The sequence below is a fragment of the Dermacentor variabilis genome, chromosome 5 (genome assembly GCF_050947875.1).
Source record: "Dermacentor variabilis isolate Ectoservices chromosome 5, ASM5094787v1, whole genome shotgun sequence".
Taxonomy (NCBI): Eukaryota; Metazoa; Arthropoda; class Arachnida; order Ixodida; family Ixodidae; genus Dermacentor; species Dermacentor variabilis.
Window position 1 is genome coordinate 103251567 of NC_134572.1, and position 16359 is coordinate 103267925.

Sequence of the window (16359 nt, forward strand, 5' to 3'; positions counted from 1 at the left end):
TTTTAACATTGGTTGTTAGCATATGAAACCATAAAATACTACTGCAGTCTTACGAGAGGTGCTGTGACAGTTTTCTGGAATTATTCCGGTGGAGTCAGGGCTTGAAATAGATGTAGACGGATGCTTTTGCATACGACTTGTTTTGCACTGCTGCGTATTCCGACGGCCTTTTTATCTGTAATAATGTAGCGCATTTTGACTGAAGCATAACTGAAAACGTTGAATTGCATACCTTTTTGAACATGAATATGTGAAAGAGCTGAAATTTCGAGAAATAAATTCTGGACTAATAATAAAACAGATGCCATTATTCGGAAATAAGTTTCGCAGACGCGTATATTTTGCTTCCAGGCTCAACTGTGTGATTTCCTCACTAAATGAACGAGAAAATTACTGAATTAGTTCAATGTTGCGTAGTTATGAAAACCCAAGGAGCTGGCGAAAGAAGACAATTTTGCACAGTGACGATGCATGCGGCGATACTTGTGTATTAGGACTAGGCCGGTATTCCGTTTGGCGAGCATCAATAACCGTGTGCAATGATCTCTGCTAAGCGTGCAGAGATCAAGTGGGCGTGCCTGGTCTTTTATTGTGGCAGTTTGACCCTCGTAAACGTGAGTTCATCGCTCGATACGTAAAACGACGTTTATTTTCAGGCTTCAAGGGAAAAAAGAAAATCCCGTGAAATGAAATGTACACCTTTAGTTCGCTGATGTTATCATCGCGAAAGCCTGATTTCGCATGGTGTAATCATAAAGTTGTAAGCTGCAGAGGCATCTGCTCATCCTCATATATGTCGGGGTCATCCAGGATGACGTAGCCGAAGCGGTTCCCCCATGTGAATGTCTCTTCCTGTGCGTCCACGAGTCTCCAAAAGGCATCGAAATCGAACTGAGGTCCATGTCCACCATACTCTTTCGGTAACGTACTGGGGCAGACTTCCTCGTGAAACCTCTCGTAGTTTTCACCATGCATCTGCATCTTTAAATATAGGAGGAAGGGAGGGAGTGACAGAAAGAACCACATTAAAGAAAAGTAGGAAAACATCAAATACCATTGGTTAACATAAGCGTCCAAACGGGGGCTTATTAGCTTCCATGGGAGCTGTTTCTGATGCGCTTGAAACCTGGCGAACCGCATATCAAGGTCTAGCAAACGTCGCCACGCCACTGGTGACGTATTCAAATAATGACACGCGCGCCGCTTCCAATTACATCATTTATTGTGGCGCCAGCAAACAAAAAGCAGCTATTGCGTGGGTTAGGTAAGCTTAGACAACATTTAAATAAACAGCCGAAATGAGATATTACGGCATTGTAGGTGCAACATGACTGATTCATTGAATCTGTTAGATTTAGCGTCCCAAAGCACCTCGGGGACTATGACAAACGTCGTAAAGGAGGCCTCCGGGTTAGTTTTGACGATCTGGGATTCTTTGACGCGCATCTGAATCTAAATAAACACGTTTTTTTTTTTCATTTCGCCTCTGTCGAAATGAGGCCGCCGGTACCGGGATTCGAATCCACTACCTCGATTTGAGCAGAAGAACGCCATAGCCACTGATCTACCGTGGCGGTTGACAAGCTATAAGAGAGGAAAATTTTCAAGTAAAGCTCAAAATTTTCTGGCACAAGATAATGGCGTTCATGAAGCAATATCAAAATATTTAATAACATGTAAACTGACTCGTTTCCCAGCAGGCAAACTGAAGTTAAGCAGTTATCTTAGGTTTTCTTTTGTTCTTTTTTTTCTTTGAGAAAAGAAAGGTCAGTATTGCACAATACTCTCTCTGCGTGTGGTGTGGCACTTTGGCGGCTATATGCACGCTTCCAGAAAGGTCTGCATTTTGTTTAATTGGCATGTTTCTCTGTCTTTCCCAACAACATTGCAAGCCGTTGTCCGAGGTCTGAAAAAGCTTTTTAAAGCATTCAGTACAGTCATATATGGTAACACCTGTGTTACACTTACCCTTCCGGCCATCTTTGATTTGATGAAGACTTTTACCACACCGAAGAGCACGTCAAAAGCATATGGTTGGTTTAAGATATGCACCGCTTTCAGCCGAGCTGGCATGCAGTCCTGGTTCCAAGGAAGAAAAGGAGTTTGCGGTTGTTATGCGTTCGGCAGAGGCTCGCTTTCATTCAGATGAATAGTGCCCCAGAGCCTATACCTATTGAGCATGTGTAGGCAAACGTCCCATACACATACAGCTGTCTTACCATCCGCATGCAGACTGAACGTTAACAAGACACGATACTGCCCTTCGTCATGAAACGACTTGGTACTGAATGACGCAACACAGAAGGTCTGGGTAATGGTTTTGACTACCCGCTATCCTTCAATGTGGACAGAAGTTTCAGTACGTCTGCACTCCTGCATAGAGTTTCGTTGCTTGTTTTTTTTTTTTAGCAATTCGACCACTGTAGTCGGCAACTGAACCCGCAATCTCGTGTTAAGCAGCCGACCATTACAGCCTTTCAGATTCTAGTGAGCGTTCTTAGCAGCGTAGTGCTTTATGGAGCAATCAACCATTTCGCTTTCACCTTCCATCACTTCAGATTAACTCCTACAAAAGCTAACTAAACCCTCCTAGTCATGGACAGCCATTTATACCGCGGCATAGAAGCTAACAAATCTTTAATCAAAAACGTGCGCTTTCCTAAATTTGCACTCGAATAGGATCATTTCATTTCGTCTTGCAATTCTGTACAGAATCCTACTCCTGCATAGATTTTGCCCCGAGAAGAGAAAGGAACCCCGCAATTTTGCTCAGCTCCGTTACCTGGAAGTACTCGAGTAGTCTTCTGATGAGGCCTAGATTCATAGAAAAGACTTTGTCGATCGTCAAACCGAGGTAGTCTACCATCAGGACGATGCCAATTGTCTGCGCCACGGGGTCGGAAATCACTTGCTCCAGGCACATGATGAACGCTTGCTGCAGAGTGGTGTATGTGATCTTTTCAGGATTCCAGTGACCTAGATTTGGTACGTAGAGGTGTGGAAGGACAAGATTACCAAGGTTGTTCGCGAAGAAATTGTAGCACACTCGGAACCAAACCGGAATTTGCGTTATACTTTCTGCCAACAGTGCAAGCTTCACTAAACAGCATTCCGCGCCAGCGATATAAACGTTTTAAGATGCCAACTTGTAGCCCACATCAAAAATAAAAGTTTCGAAAAAACTTGCATTCTTCTTTACTGACAACGGAGCTATCAGAAGAAATAGGATTGGACTATGTCGGTAAACAAAAACACTTTCTGGCTAATAATGAGCAGCTCACCATCGATTTTATGCGGACAGTATAAGACACGATGCCTTTCAAGTTCATATTTTTCTGCACACCTTAGAAACGCTTTTATCAGCATCCGATATTAGCAGTTCCAGCTGACATTTTCCCTTCCGGTCCGCCCTTTCTATCCCGTCCACTCATGCCAATGTTCTGCACTTGCGCATGCCACGTGTGTATTCGCGCCCTTGACAAGGTCAGCTGCCAAGTTCTCATTTACCAACTAGCGACTTGCACATTTCCGAGGGGATACTGAAGGCCCATACCTCTCAAGTGGTGGCTCAGGCGAGGCTAAGCACAATCATCGTTTTATTTCATTCAGTTTGATTAAATGTGCATTGGGGGGTAAATTCGTAGGCTATTTTTCTGCTCTAACGCGAGATAAAGAAACCCGTCGCAAAGAATTACGTCATAGTATTATAACAAGCACTTAAGGAGAAGTTTTTCCAGACAGTGGTTTACAAGTCGTTAGACACAGTCATTAGGTGTTCCGTGTCTTCCTCGTGTGCCAGGCAGGCTTGCAATCACTGTGATCCAAAACGCGTAGCGCAAGATGACCAGTCTTAATGTATTCGCTTAACCACTTCACGAAACTTTTACTTCACACAGATTCCAAAATGTGAATTGAAACTGCATTTTCTTTTTGTTTATCAATATGCCCGGGAGACACCCGCTCTCAAGGACACCTATGTAAAGTAAGCTTACCCACATGACAGAAGACTATGGGTCGTCCACGCACGTCCCTTTGCGGCAGAACGAGACAAAGCCTCCGTGCCGCGAGAGGTACCTTCGATGGAAGGAATTCGCGGTACACGGAATCTGACGCTGCACGGTTCCTGTAGTAATTCTTGATACTTTGCAGCGCCGCTTCCACGTTGTACTTCCTCACACGCAGGAAACGTAAGAGAAAGTCTGTGTCCGTCCTAGAGTTTAGTTCCGGTTCCTCTGCAAAGATTGCATGTGCGTAGTTAAAAAAACATAAATTCACTCGCTCACTCACTCACTCACTCATTCACTCACTCATTCACTCACTCATTCACTCACTCATTCATTCACTCATTCACTCACTCATTCACTCATTCACTCACTCATTCACTCACTCATTCACTCACTCATTCACTCACTCATTCACTCATTCACTCACTCATTCACTCACTCATTCACTCACTCATTCACTCACTCATTCACTCACTCATTCACTCACTCATTCACTCACTCATTCACTCACTCATTCACTCACTCATTCATTCACTCACTCATTCACTCACTCACTCATTCACTCTCATTCACTCATTCACTCACTCATTCACTCATTCACTCATTTACTCCCTCATTCACTCTCATTCACTCATTCACTCACTCATTCACTCATTTACTCCCTCATTCACTCACTCAATCATTCACTCATTCACTCACTCATTCACTGACTCATTCACTCATTCACTGACTCACTCACCCGTCCAATCCAGCGATACTTAATCAGTCACTCACCCAATAACCTACTCCCTCCCTAATTGACTCATTCGCTTGTGCCATACCTGCATCCCATCAGTGGCGACACGTACAGTCAGTAGTAGAGTTAAACGAAATTTCACTTAGGCTAAAGTTGTCATAAATGAGTAGTATAAAACACTCAAGCAGTCTTGGCAAAGATGCAGGGGTGTTCATTGCGTACTTTTCTTGTTAGTAGTCTTAAACAGCACCTAAGCAGGCTGCTTACAATGACAAGTACAATAACGTGCCTGCATGCCGCCTTCGAGTTTCATAGCGCTCTGCGGGCGCCGCCTCTTCTCGGAGGTCATTCTGAAGAGCCATGTGCTCGAGATTATCTGTCACTTTCGGCGAGTATTAATGGTGTCGTTGTCTTTCAGGCAGTTTCTGTGCCAAAAATTTTAAAAATTAGCAGTTCCGACCGAAAGGCGGAACACCGATTGCGATATCAAATTAGTAGACAGCTGTACGAAATAAGGACAGTAGTTTTATCACCAGTATAAACTTATAAACATTCGCCTACTAACTAAATTAACAGTTATAGAATGTGTAAGCGTGACTCAACGAGGACGTAGAAATAAACGCACACATAGACAGCGCTGTCTTTGTGTATCTGCTTCTTTCTACGCCCTTGGTCAGTCGCGCTTACACATTCTATCATGGATTCAAACCAACTGGCTCGTCAACGTGTTATAACTAAATTAACCAGCCCGGTGTCACGCGCGCACAGGTAAACATGAGCAAATCTCGCTTGATGAGCGCGGAAGCTCGCTGTTAAAATTCTGTAGTGAGGAATCACGGCAGCAGCAAGCGAATTGACTTTCATGCATCCTTCGCTTGAACGTGAACGAAACGTCAAAAACACAGCGCATACAAAGCTACAGGCACTACGCGCACTCTGCAAACATCTTAGATTGCTTTCAAGATGAGGCCCTCGTGAGCGCGCCCTTTGGCCACGTCGCAGATCGCTTTCAAGACGCACGAGTGCCGGCAGCGCGCCCCTACGGCGTCCGCGATTCGCGTGGTCATCGTCGTAGCAGACACCGCGGTTGCCTCCACTCTTTACGAAGCGGCGGGCGAGGAGGACAACGAGAGAGAGAGAGAAGGAGATTCTTGAATATGGGAAGGAAAGGTTGGGGTAAAGTGCAGCGCAGTAACTGTCTCTCAGCAGAGGACACCTCAACCGCGCTGCACAGGGGGTAGGGAATGAAAGTAGCGGGAGAGAAAGAGCACCAGAAACAGCAGCACGCCGCGGTAATGTGATGGAGCTAAAGGCGGTCGGGGAGGCCGACAGCCTCGGCGAATGTCAGGAGCGCACGTAGAAGTGTCCTGTGACGTGAAGGGCAGCCCGAGGGGTGCAGGAGTTCAGTCACTGTGTCGCACGGCAGGCCGTGCCCACGGTAAGCACGGGCAAGGGACGCGCGCGCGAGCGAAAAGTTGGGGCACTCACATAGCAGGTGCTCGAGTGTCTCGATTGCGCCGCAGTCGCCGCAAAGGGGAGAGGGGGCTCCACGCAGTCGATGCCGCCGCTCGGCGGGAGGAGGACAACGAGGTACCGTTGCAGTCACCGGAGAACAGTGCCCCTCCTGCCTCGCCTCACCCCTCTGCCTCGCGCACCACAGGAGAGGGCACGCATGCGGGCCGCGTTCCTCGTTCGCGCTCGCCATATTAAACCGCGTTCGCTGGCTCACCTTTGCACGCTTTCGCTCATACGGAACCTCACGGCGACGGCAACGGCAGAAATGAGCCTGGAGTGTTCATCTATTTCCTATCGCAATAATAATAACAGGTCTGCGCGGCAAACGGACCACATTCACAAAAGTAAGGTGGAGCAGCGGCTCCATAGGAGCCACATTTTCGGCAGCACGCACTACAAGGTAATCGCGGCGAAATATCCTTGCATCGTTTTTACGAGAACGATCTGAACTGTCCGCCCGGCCAGCTGCGGCTTGTGCTATTCTCTGCACAGTGGTCTCCTCAGTCCGACGTTGCCTGGTTGTAGCAGCACGCGTAGCTTTACGATTCGCTTCTTCTGCGGTGATTCGTGCCTTGCGAAGAGGCGCCATAAAGTGGGCCGAAGAGTAAACACGAGAGACTGCGTGGCACACATGTCAAACCCCTCAACCCGTGGTACGGTGCGGTGCTGTTGATGATGATTATAGTTTATTCGCATCCCTTTCAAAACCGGGTGGTGGCAAATAGTCACCTAGCCTGCTTGAGTTAACCAGGTCCAGGTACATGCAGCATGCAACTGCTATATGGAGCTCCTACATGTCCGGAAACCTGGGGGAATATGGCAGAACTACAGTGCAAATTTTTGTACATATCGACGCTACGCGACGCGCATGTCATATCGTGCGCAATCGTGAGTCCCCTCGCGCGCTAGGACGCGTGTATAGGGTATTGTTCTGCCATGTGCTAGCAAACGCTGGCGTAGATCAGTGGTAAAATAGCTGACTGCTGCGCAGCGGGCCATCGTTCGATCTCTGCGTGAACTGGGCACTTGTTTTCTCATCGCCGCTGCAGAATGAACAGTTTAAGCTCCTTGTGTGCGTGGTTGTTAGCTTACAGTTCCACTTAAATTCTCCTCAATCTTTAATTTTTGTTTACATTTTTTTAAACAATGAACCTTAATCACCTCCCTTACATAATTTGATTTGAATTTGTGTCTGATATCTGTTTATAGTCCCAACTTACTCCTTACGATTTCTTTTTATTTAGTCCCTCAAAGTGAGCAAACACTCAAAATAGCGTCTGCATTCTTTTTTCGTTTTTAATTGTAATGTGGTATTTTACGAAGCCTGAGAACTGTAGGTTCGACGGCGAATGAGCCGGACACAAGACTTTATTGGAACTTTGTGTACAAATATGAATTTGACTTGTTTAATTGTTCGTATACGATGACACCTAGAACTTATATGCAGTAAAGTGTAATTGAGACTTCAAGTACATAGCTTAGTTTTTATTTAATTATTGTTGGCACACTGTGTTTCAGTGAAAAATCGGTGGTCTTGTACTTATATTTGTTATAGTTGTCTTGAATCAAGTTGCTCTGTATGTAATGAAAATGAAAATTCCGCAGTGGGCTAGCTTATTCTACATAATTAACGCTGTTGCGCAAAGCCAAAAAGTGACAGGACTTAAGCAAAAAAAAAACAATACACGACACCTCTGCTCAAACTATCAGCTGGTTTATTTTTAAGAGCACACATATATAATCATACATATAGCTTACTCCTACTACTGCTACTAAAGAAAGAGATTAGCTCACTCACCTACAAAACGTTAAGTGCGTTCCTAACAGTAAAGCACAACACCATGCAGTGGAACTCTTTCCAACACCAACAAAGGACGCGCCGAAACGCTGACAATCAATGTCTATAGCCCACCTAAAGAAAGAAGCACGAATTTCGCGCCTATAATTGCCCACGCCATGAGAAACACGGAGAAGAAAGGTACACTAGTTCTCATGGGAGACTTTAATGCTCCACGCACAAACAGGGGATACCGAAGAGACACGCCCAAGGGCAAAGTACTCCTGCACGCTGCAGAAAATACACGCCTACAGTTGGAAACGCTGCCCGCGGCGCCTACTAGGACAGGGAACAGCGTAAGCGCCGACACTGAACCAGACCTCACTTTTTCGCTGAAAGTTAGAGACGGTTCCCGTGAAGACTTTCAGGAAAACCTGGGGAGCAACCGTTTTATAATCAGCTCCTGCACCACGACTCCCAAACTCAACCTCGACATTGGTTCCGCGTTTATGACGGATGCCGCCATATCGCCAGTACTCAGTTCCTATAACCCCTCCGGCAGATGCAGAACAATGGGCGCAGAGCCTCACAGAGACCTACGAAGCTGTTACCGGAAAAAATTACATTAACCGCGGAAAGCCCAGTGGTCGACCTGCACCTGTTACATTTGTGGGACTGCACACGAGGACCCATCAAAAGACGGAAGTTTGCTGATTCTCTTAGGGGAACTCTATTCACAGCAAAAACCTGGGCCATTCTAAGAAGTATGCTACATCCAGAAAACATGAACGCCGCAACTACGCGACCCTCAGAAAACTAAGCGGTACATATCAAGGCGACAACGCCTAATTCAGGAACATAGGGCGTGATACATCGGAACAAATTACTCCGAGTATGTCACGCGCGGTTGCTCAAGTATAGAAAACGACGCGCTAGATGCTCCTCTAAGACAGAGCTTTTTAGTGCCGCACATGCCGTTAAGAAAAAGTCAGCACCAGGGGAAGATGGGATAACCTATGCCATGCTCCGCAATTTAAGCGACCAGCAGCTTCAGCGCATAGTAGACGATGTCAACGAGCACATCTGGGAGACCGCGTGCCTTCCACAACAGTTGAAAGATTCCTCTCTATGCTTCCAAGGAACGGTCTACTTGCTCTAGGGGCTCACAACAGAATCGAGGAACACATAGAAACACACAGAATGGCACAACCCAAGAGAATAAGACTGACCCCCACAAGCAGGTATTTACTACCACGGCTCGGCCACAAACAGCATTCAACCTGTATGCAAGAGCAAATCCCCGTCCCCTCAAACATCCGAAACTTACTCATCATAGCACCCATTTCACGCAATATGCATGCAGAACGCCACAATGGCCGCCGGGATGCACGCGTGCAATACCTTCCAAAAGTTATCTCCGTCGAGCCGGAGGGCACTGGCTATTATATCGACACTACCGAGTACACGCTTGAGATGGGGAACAAAGAACGGCAAGCGTCGGTAATGGTGGACGATCCGGTGGTATAGCACTCGCCATCAAGCATATCATCACTCCCAAGAAGAGATCACTAAAAAATGCCGACATCATCATTACAGACTCGCAAGACGCATATCGAGAATACCTGAGGAGTACTATATCCCAGGAAACTGTTCATGCTCTCACCAGCACACGCAAGAACCCTGCAACTCCAGATCACTCAATACCACGCATCAGGCCGATTTGGACACCTGGTCACTTCTCATTTTCGGTCAATGACCGCGTTCATGCAGCTCCGACAGAGCTAACCTGTCGGGTCTTTGGCAGCAAGGCTACCAACCCAAATCAAGCATCCCGCAATTTGCCAAACGCATACCAGGACACTATAGACTTTTACAGACAAAGCCACGGAGGAAGGAAAGCGTAGAAGAAGCTCCGGCCAGTGCGGATGTGTTGGAGAAAGCGTGGAGGAAGTCACGTGTTGTTTTTCGCAAAGGAGCACTGGGACTGCTACCCTAAGTGCCAACATTGGCATAGCAACCACGCTCCTAAAACTCTCACGGCTGCTTTCGGCCTCTGAAAAGTGAGATAATATTTTTCGCCCTCGTGTCTTTCTCACAGCCCATTCTGCTCGAGAGGCACTTCAGGTGATTTTGGAGCGTGGTCTGTAGGCTTTAAAGTAGTGTTTAGGGTCTATGAGTGGGAGTGTCAGCCAGGAACAGAGACACTCAATTAATCATGGCGCAGGTCTTTGTCGTCTTCTTCAACGTGCCCCGAAAAAACACAGGAGCGCGTCTGCTCGACTAAACATGTTACTGAAATTTTTTAGACTTTCTTTTGACGCGCGTCAGCAGCACACACTTCTGGCGGTTCGTAGCAATGGAAGTTCAAAGCTCGTGCCTATCTGCTCCAGCGAGCTGATTGGATGCGCAAAGGGACATAGAACACCAACATGGCTACCTTTTCGGCTTCAAGAACGTGACGTCAAGGCCTTTCCTGTTTTGTTTCTTTCCTCTATGGCCTAAGGCGCTCACGATATCATCCTCCACCCAAATCCTTCTCCCGGAATGAAGTCGCCTCCCTGAGACGGCTTCAAACCAATTCGTAACCCAACCTCCTCGGCCTCAACAAGTTCTCCAGAACCTTATACCCCACCAAGTTACCAGGTTGCGGTGCACCACCGACGACGTTCCACATCCCGACTGCGTGTCAAAAAGTAGCAACGGATATACTCATCCTAAAATGCCCCCAACCAGCTTATGTGCTGTGGGAAGCGATCCTTCGCCGCTCTGAGAATCAGGTCTGGGTGGTCGCGATTCGACAAGCACGAGCGGTGGCGGCAGCCATTGAGGCCCTTGACTAAGGGCCCCGAGCACATCGATCCATCTTCCTTTTATAATTAAGATTTCTTTTTCTTCTGCGCCACGCTATGGCAAGATCTAAACGTGCTCGCTTGCTTTCTGATGCTTTTTTATTTTGTACGTTCTTTTTATATGCTAATGACGTTACGCTACCTACTCCCCATTGGCTGCGCCGTCACGTGCACAACGACGCGCGCACTAGGCGACACGTTTAGTCAGACAGATGGCTGCGACGCAATGTGTGCAATGATGAACACACTAGCCACACCTTTGGTCAACCCGAACCATGGAGCCACCGTGGCGTCGGGGTTGCTCGTTCGTCCAGCACCGAGGTCAAAATTTGTAACATTTTCTTCTCAAAAGCATTAATTTACTTTGTTTACAAGAAGCTCCCTGAGAAAGATGACGTCAGTCCCAGTATCTTTTGACGTGTAGTTATTGTTTGCGCCGTCCGCTATTTTTGCCACGATACTTCGGCCACGCCAACAACGACGGATTTTCGCGTAATGGGACATACAATGCTTTGAAATAAAGTGAGCAAAAACATTTCCTTTGTATTTTCGCGAAGTTCAATGAGTGGTAGGCCTACAGGTAAATAGTTACGGTTAACATTTGCATATGCTGGAGCAGAGGTCGGCTCGAGCTCCTTCTTGCCGGAGAGAAATTGGGTAAAAAGCTATGATCAAGGACGCACCTGCACTAGCAAATGCAGCCAGATTAACTACGTCCGATGTCGAAAAAGGTAGATGCACCGTAAGTCAGTTCATTCTCTACCAAAACAATAACGTCCCTACTCGTGAAATCTCGCCTGTTTAAATCTCTGTTCCTTTACCTCTTATGTTAGAACATCCAGTGGTGCTTCCTTCTGGCTAATAATAATAGCAAAGGCCTATGTAAAGCGAGAAACATGAAGACAAAGAAGAGAGGAGGGAAAGGTAGCGAGGTTAGGCAAGGACATGCCTGGTTCGCTACCCTACAGTTGGAGCAGGGAAAGGGAAAGAATAGTTAAGAAAGAAAGATAATAAATAGTGAGGCATTCATTCTGAACAAACTCGCAAAGGAATGTTAGCTAGCCGTCACAAGCGATCGATCAGCCATGTCGACTTCAAGATGTGCAATAGGGCTTTTGTTGCCTTGCGCATGCAGGATTGTATCGATCATGGTTCCAGCATGTTTTGCTCTTAGAGAGGTCTGTCATCTATTCGGCTGAGTCTGCCTTAGTCTAAGGGTATATCGTCGAGCGTCGAAGGTCGGGAAGTGACACAGAATATGCTCTATTGTTTCGTCGCGCCCGCGCAAATTGTGCGCCGTACTGTTACAGCCACAATAAGCCAACAGACAACTTTCTCGTTCTTAGAGACTTGTCCTTATTATCCGACTTGACCTTATTCTCCTTGGCCTTATTATGCCGTACTATTGGTCATTCCTATTAATAATGAATAAGTATTCGTAAATGCGACTAGAAACCACGTGATAGAAAATAGAGACTTTAGCAGTGCGAAGTTACTGTACGGTAAGTGCGGTAATACCGTACCGACCGAGGACTGCGCATGCATGCACTTTACCGTGCGGAAAGAGTTCCCGAACAGCATACTAGACGGCAGGGAGCCGGTAAGGCTGGGCTCGCAGCTTGTTTTGCCAGCCTAGCCGTGTTCGCGTATCGCGTGCGTTTTTCACCAGAATAGGACCAAGGCGGGAGTTAACTTTTATTCACCGTTAGAGACGCAACGACGAAGCAGCAAGTATGACAGCCCTTCTACCCGGAAGTACAAACTTGAGCTTAACTAAACCGAACTTGTGGCCATACCCTTCGTAAAAGGCGAGTAATATACTCAGGTAGAATTAGAAAATGTATGAAAAAGCGAAAATCAGCTAAAAGAAAAACAGAAAATCAAACGTGGCAAAATAAAAAAAATACGTATCGCTGATGGCGCCATCTAGTGAGGCAGAGTTTACTTAGAGAGGAGGCAGACTTTTTTTTCGGTAACTAACTATATTCTACTTATCTGCTGGCGTAAAGTGTCGGCAGTGATGTAATTTACAAACAGAATCTTTTTATATGTTGCTTATACAAAAACGCCTATGTAACAAAAAAAAAAAAGGTTTCATGTGTTTTATGACAAAGTGTGGCAAAATATCGCGGCCGGCTTTCTCAATGGCGCACACGTTAGCCCTGATCTGGCCCTTTCAACAAGAATGATGTGTGTATGAACAAGTTAAAGCTTTCTATTATTCGTCAAAATGAATATTTCGCGCTCAGCAGATAGTTCTTGTATTCTGCAAGGCCTGAATTTTAGTCACTGTCATCATTATCACGTTACCGTACGCACCTGCAGCTAAAACGACTTCGGTCATCGCAGTAGTTTAGTGCGGAACGGTAATAACCTGTCATATACCACACTTTCCGTACGCTAACACGCATCTGCTAAAACTTGGTAATAAAGTTGTTTCAGATGGAAGAGTCCAGGTGACAAATCGAAATTGCAAGTTAGAGCAACGTGAAGCTTCGTGTCAGTGTCTACCGGCTGAATGATCACTGCATTTTACAAAAGACAGGTGCTCATGGGAATATGAAGGTTCGAGGTCATTAACAGGGGTTGACCAAGGAATTTCGCTTGATCCAGCACTTCAACAAGGGGACCTGTCTTCGTCAGCGCGAACTGACATAAACAACTCCTCTGGTTGAAACGTTGGCTCCAATGACTTCCCTTATTGTTCGGACACTGACGAGTACATTATTTTCCTTGTATTCCACGTCAGTCGGGATAAGTGGTCGATTCTTTGTCTTCATTTCCTGACTTTCACCTTTCCTATTTTAGAGCGCTTCGTTTCTACATATAGGCCGCCGAGTCAAGGCCCTAATAAAATAAACAGAACCTTACCTGACACGAGCTTAGTGAGTTTCTCTAGCCCCTCTTTTCTCTTCGAAGGCGTTTCTCCGAGTTCTTCTATGGCAACGCGTTGCAGGTTCAACGCAAGGGCTTCCTCGGACGTATCGAATACGTCGTCTGCTGATTTTTTTCTGTACACACCTAGCATATTGAACTGCGCGGTCGCCTTTGATCACTTAAGACAGCCTTACACGCATAGTTTGTAATAGTCGCTTCAGCTTTAGTAGACAGGCACTTTCTGCTCCCTCACTAAATGTCGACCACGCTCAGTTTACCCAGCTGGAGATGGCTTCCCTGCGCTTGTATGTACTCGTGCACAGCGGAATGTGACAGGTAACTGACAGACATTAAAATGTCCTGCACTTGGCATATGCTACGCAATTGCAACACAATTGCAACGGGCTCTATTGCGCTGAATGTTTTCTTCTCTTGTGCTTTTGATTCACATTTTTAAATGAGAATGAGGCGTCTTTTTCATAAATGTACACGGTACAATTCTAAAAAAAAACACCCGATATGTAGCTGGGATGCTCAGTTGGACACAGACAGAGCAAAACGAGTTGAACGGATTAATTAAAAGGCTTGTCAAAACAACAGTGGGGTTACTGGCTAACACGCCGAATGACAAATTAATCAAGCTGAGGCTGTATACAGCAAATTGCCTACAGAGAGAGGCTCCCTGGAACAATATCAAGTAGAGCAATGCTCAAAGAGGTAAGGTGGTAGCCAACCGAATCGAAAATATCAAGGAAGACACAGGAGAACTAAAGGATAGCATAAAAGAGGTCAACAAGACGACTTCTTTCCCCAGAAATATGCACCCGGTGCACAACCTGGAAAGAAACAAGGCAAGGGCCAAAGTTCTCCTGCAAGCGATAGAACACGACAGAGAACATGCGGCTTTTGTAGGTACTACATGGGTCAGAGGAAAGAAAGCCGTTACAGAAGTAGTAGTAGATGCAGGTAAACTCAATTGGGATGCTATTACAATCATACTAAAGACACGACAGTCGTGGAACAAGTAGCGATAGCATTGGCTTTAAAGAATAACAAGTGGACGCGAATTCACAGCCGCTCTAAGATGGCTATTAGACACTTTGCCAAAGGCTTTGTAACCAAAAGGGCTGCCCAGCTGATCGGTGAGATGTGCTGCCAAGGCATCGAAATCCGCTGGTTTCCTGAACACATCAGGTCTGTTGATCCATCTCGGAAGAATTTAAACGAGATGGCTAATGCAGCTGGACGAGCACTTAATATCCGTGCACTACGCGACCAGGACCATCATAGTATATATGAGAACAGGGACCAATTACTTACATATAATGCAGTCACGAAGTATTACTACATGAACAGAAGGGAATTCCCAGTGCCACACGCTAAGCTCAATAGAGCTCAAGCTTTGACTCTGGTATTGTTAAAGACAAGAACTTTCTGCCCAAACTTTATTAACAAGCTATATCCAGAAAGAGAGGTACCAATCAATTATTTGTAACGGTATCATTACTCTGGATCATTGCCTTTGGCAGTGTACTGTCTTTCACCGACTGTGACAAGGAAAGAGACTAGAGGCGAAGAGTCCTTCACAGTGGAGTTCTTTAAGATCAAGTAGAGGTCTTCGAGAAGGCCCAGGATACGACAGTAAGGTTAAACCTTACTGTCTCGACGTGCAAGCCGCCTACGTCTACTTAAGGGTTGATCTTCCGGACGTGAATAAAGTTCATCATACCATACCGTACCGGTCTGCGTTGAACAGCATAGACAAATACCGCATGTCTGTTACCTATTTCACAAGCTGCTAGCTAGCGCCCCCTACCTTGTACACCGCGATCTGCGGCCGAGACGCGTCTATTTGTAGTGTGGCGGGGGGATTTTCCGCGTTCGATCGTGCGACGACGAGGCTGTGCGAGGGTGCGCACGAGAGACAGTGTGCGTGTTCGACGGACGCTATGTGTGAGTTCATGTGCGACAAACTTGAGCCCCTGCATTGTTCCCTGTGAGCCTTCTTACTTTTTCTAGTTCCCTTAATAAATTAGGTTGCATTCAATCAAATCAGTGTGACCTGTCGATTGCGGCGGTCTTCAAACCTCAGAAACGGCATTACGAAGCCTAACGTACTGAGCGGCACCGTTAATGTCAAGGAAGTTCGGAGTCGAAGGCCCCAACGGACAGCGACAATGAGAGTGGTGTTACTGGCGAGACTGTGCGTGAAGCGGTTTCTTCCATTTGTACCGACCGAAGTGATGGTGTTACCTTGCGCGAACTGTTAAACGCTCTTATAAAAAATGGCCGCGTCATACCGACCTTGCTGGAACGATTGACTCCGCCAGCGACGTCACAGCCCGTGCCCACGGAGACGCGCGGTGGAATCGCTGCATTCCAAGTGATGTCCGACCTAAGCAGCAACATTACAAGCTTTGGCGGCTGCGAGGATGCCCCTCAGCAAAGGATTGGATTGAAAATCTCCGTACAACAACGGCGCTGCGCAGCTGGCCGGAGAGTTTCATGCTTGAGACAGCAAAGTCCTGTTTGATGGGAAAGGACGGAAGGTTCACTGTCGTTGGGCTCATTGACACAGGCAGTTCTGACTGTCTCCTGCAT

The 16359-nt window shown here is 46.5% G+C and overlaps 1 protein-coding gene across 1 annotated transcript; it reads right to left on the reverse strand.

Annotated features, from left to right (window-relative positions):
• Nucleotides 1–626: 626 nt before the first annotated feature.
• On the reverse strand, nucleotides 627–14049 carry LOC142581938 (alpha-tocopherol transfer protein-like). The gene is made up of 5 exons (XM_075691373.1): nucleotides 13753–14049; nucleotides 3993–4232; nucleotides 2783–2976; nucleotides 1969–2079; nucleotides 627–981 (listed from the first exon to the last, which is right to left on the reverse strand). The coding sequence occupies exons 1-5, from the start codon at nucleotides 13907–13909 to the stop codon at nucleotides 751–753; spliced, it is 933 nt and encodes a 310-aa protein (XP_075547488.1). The 5' UTR covers nucleotides 13910–14049; the 3' UTR covers nucleotides 627–750.
• Between the last annotated feature and the right edge of the window lie 2310 nt (nucleotides 14050–16359).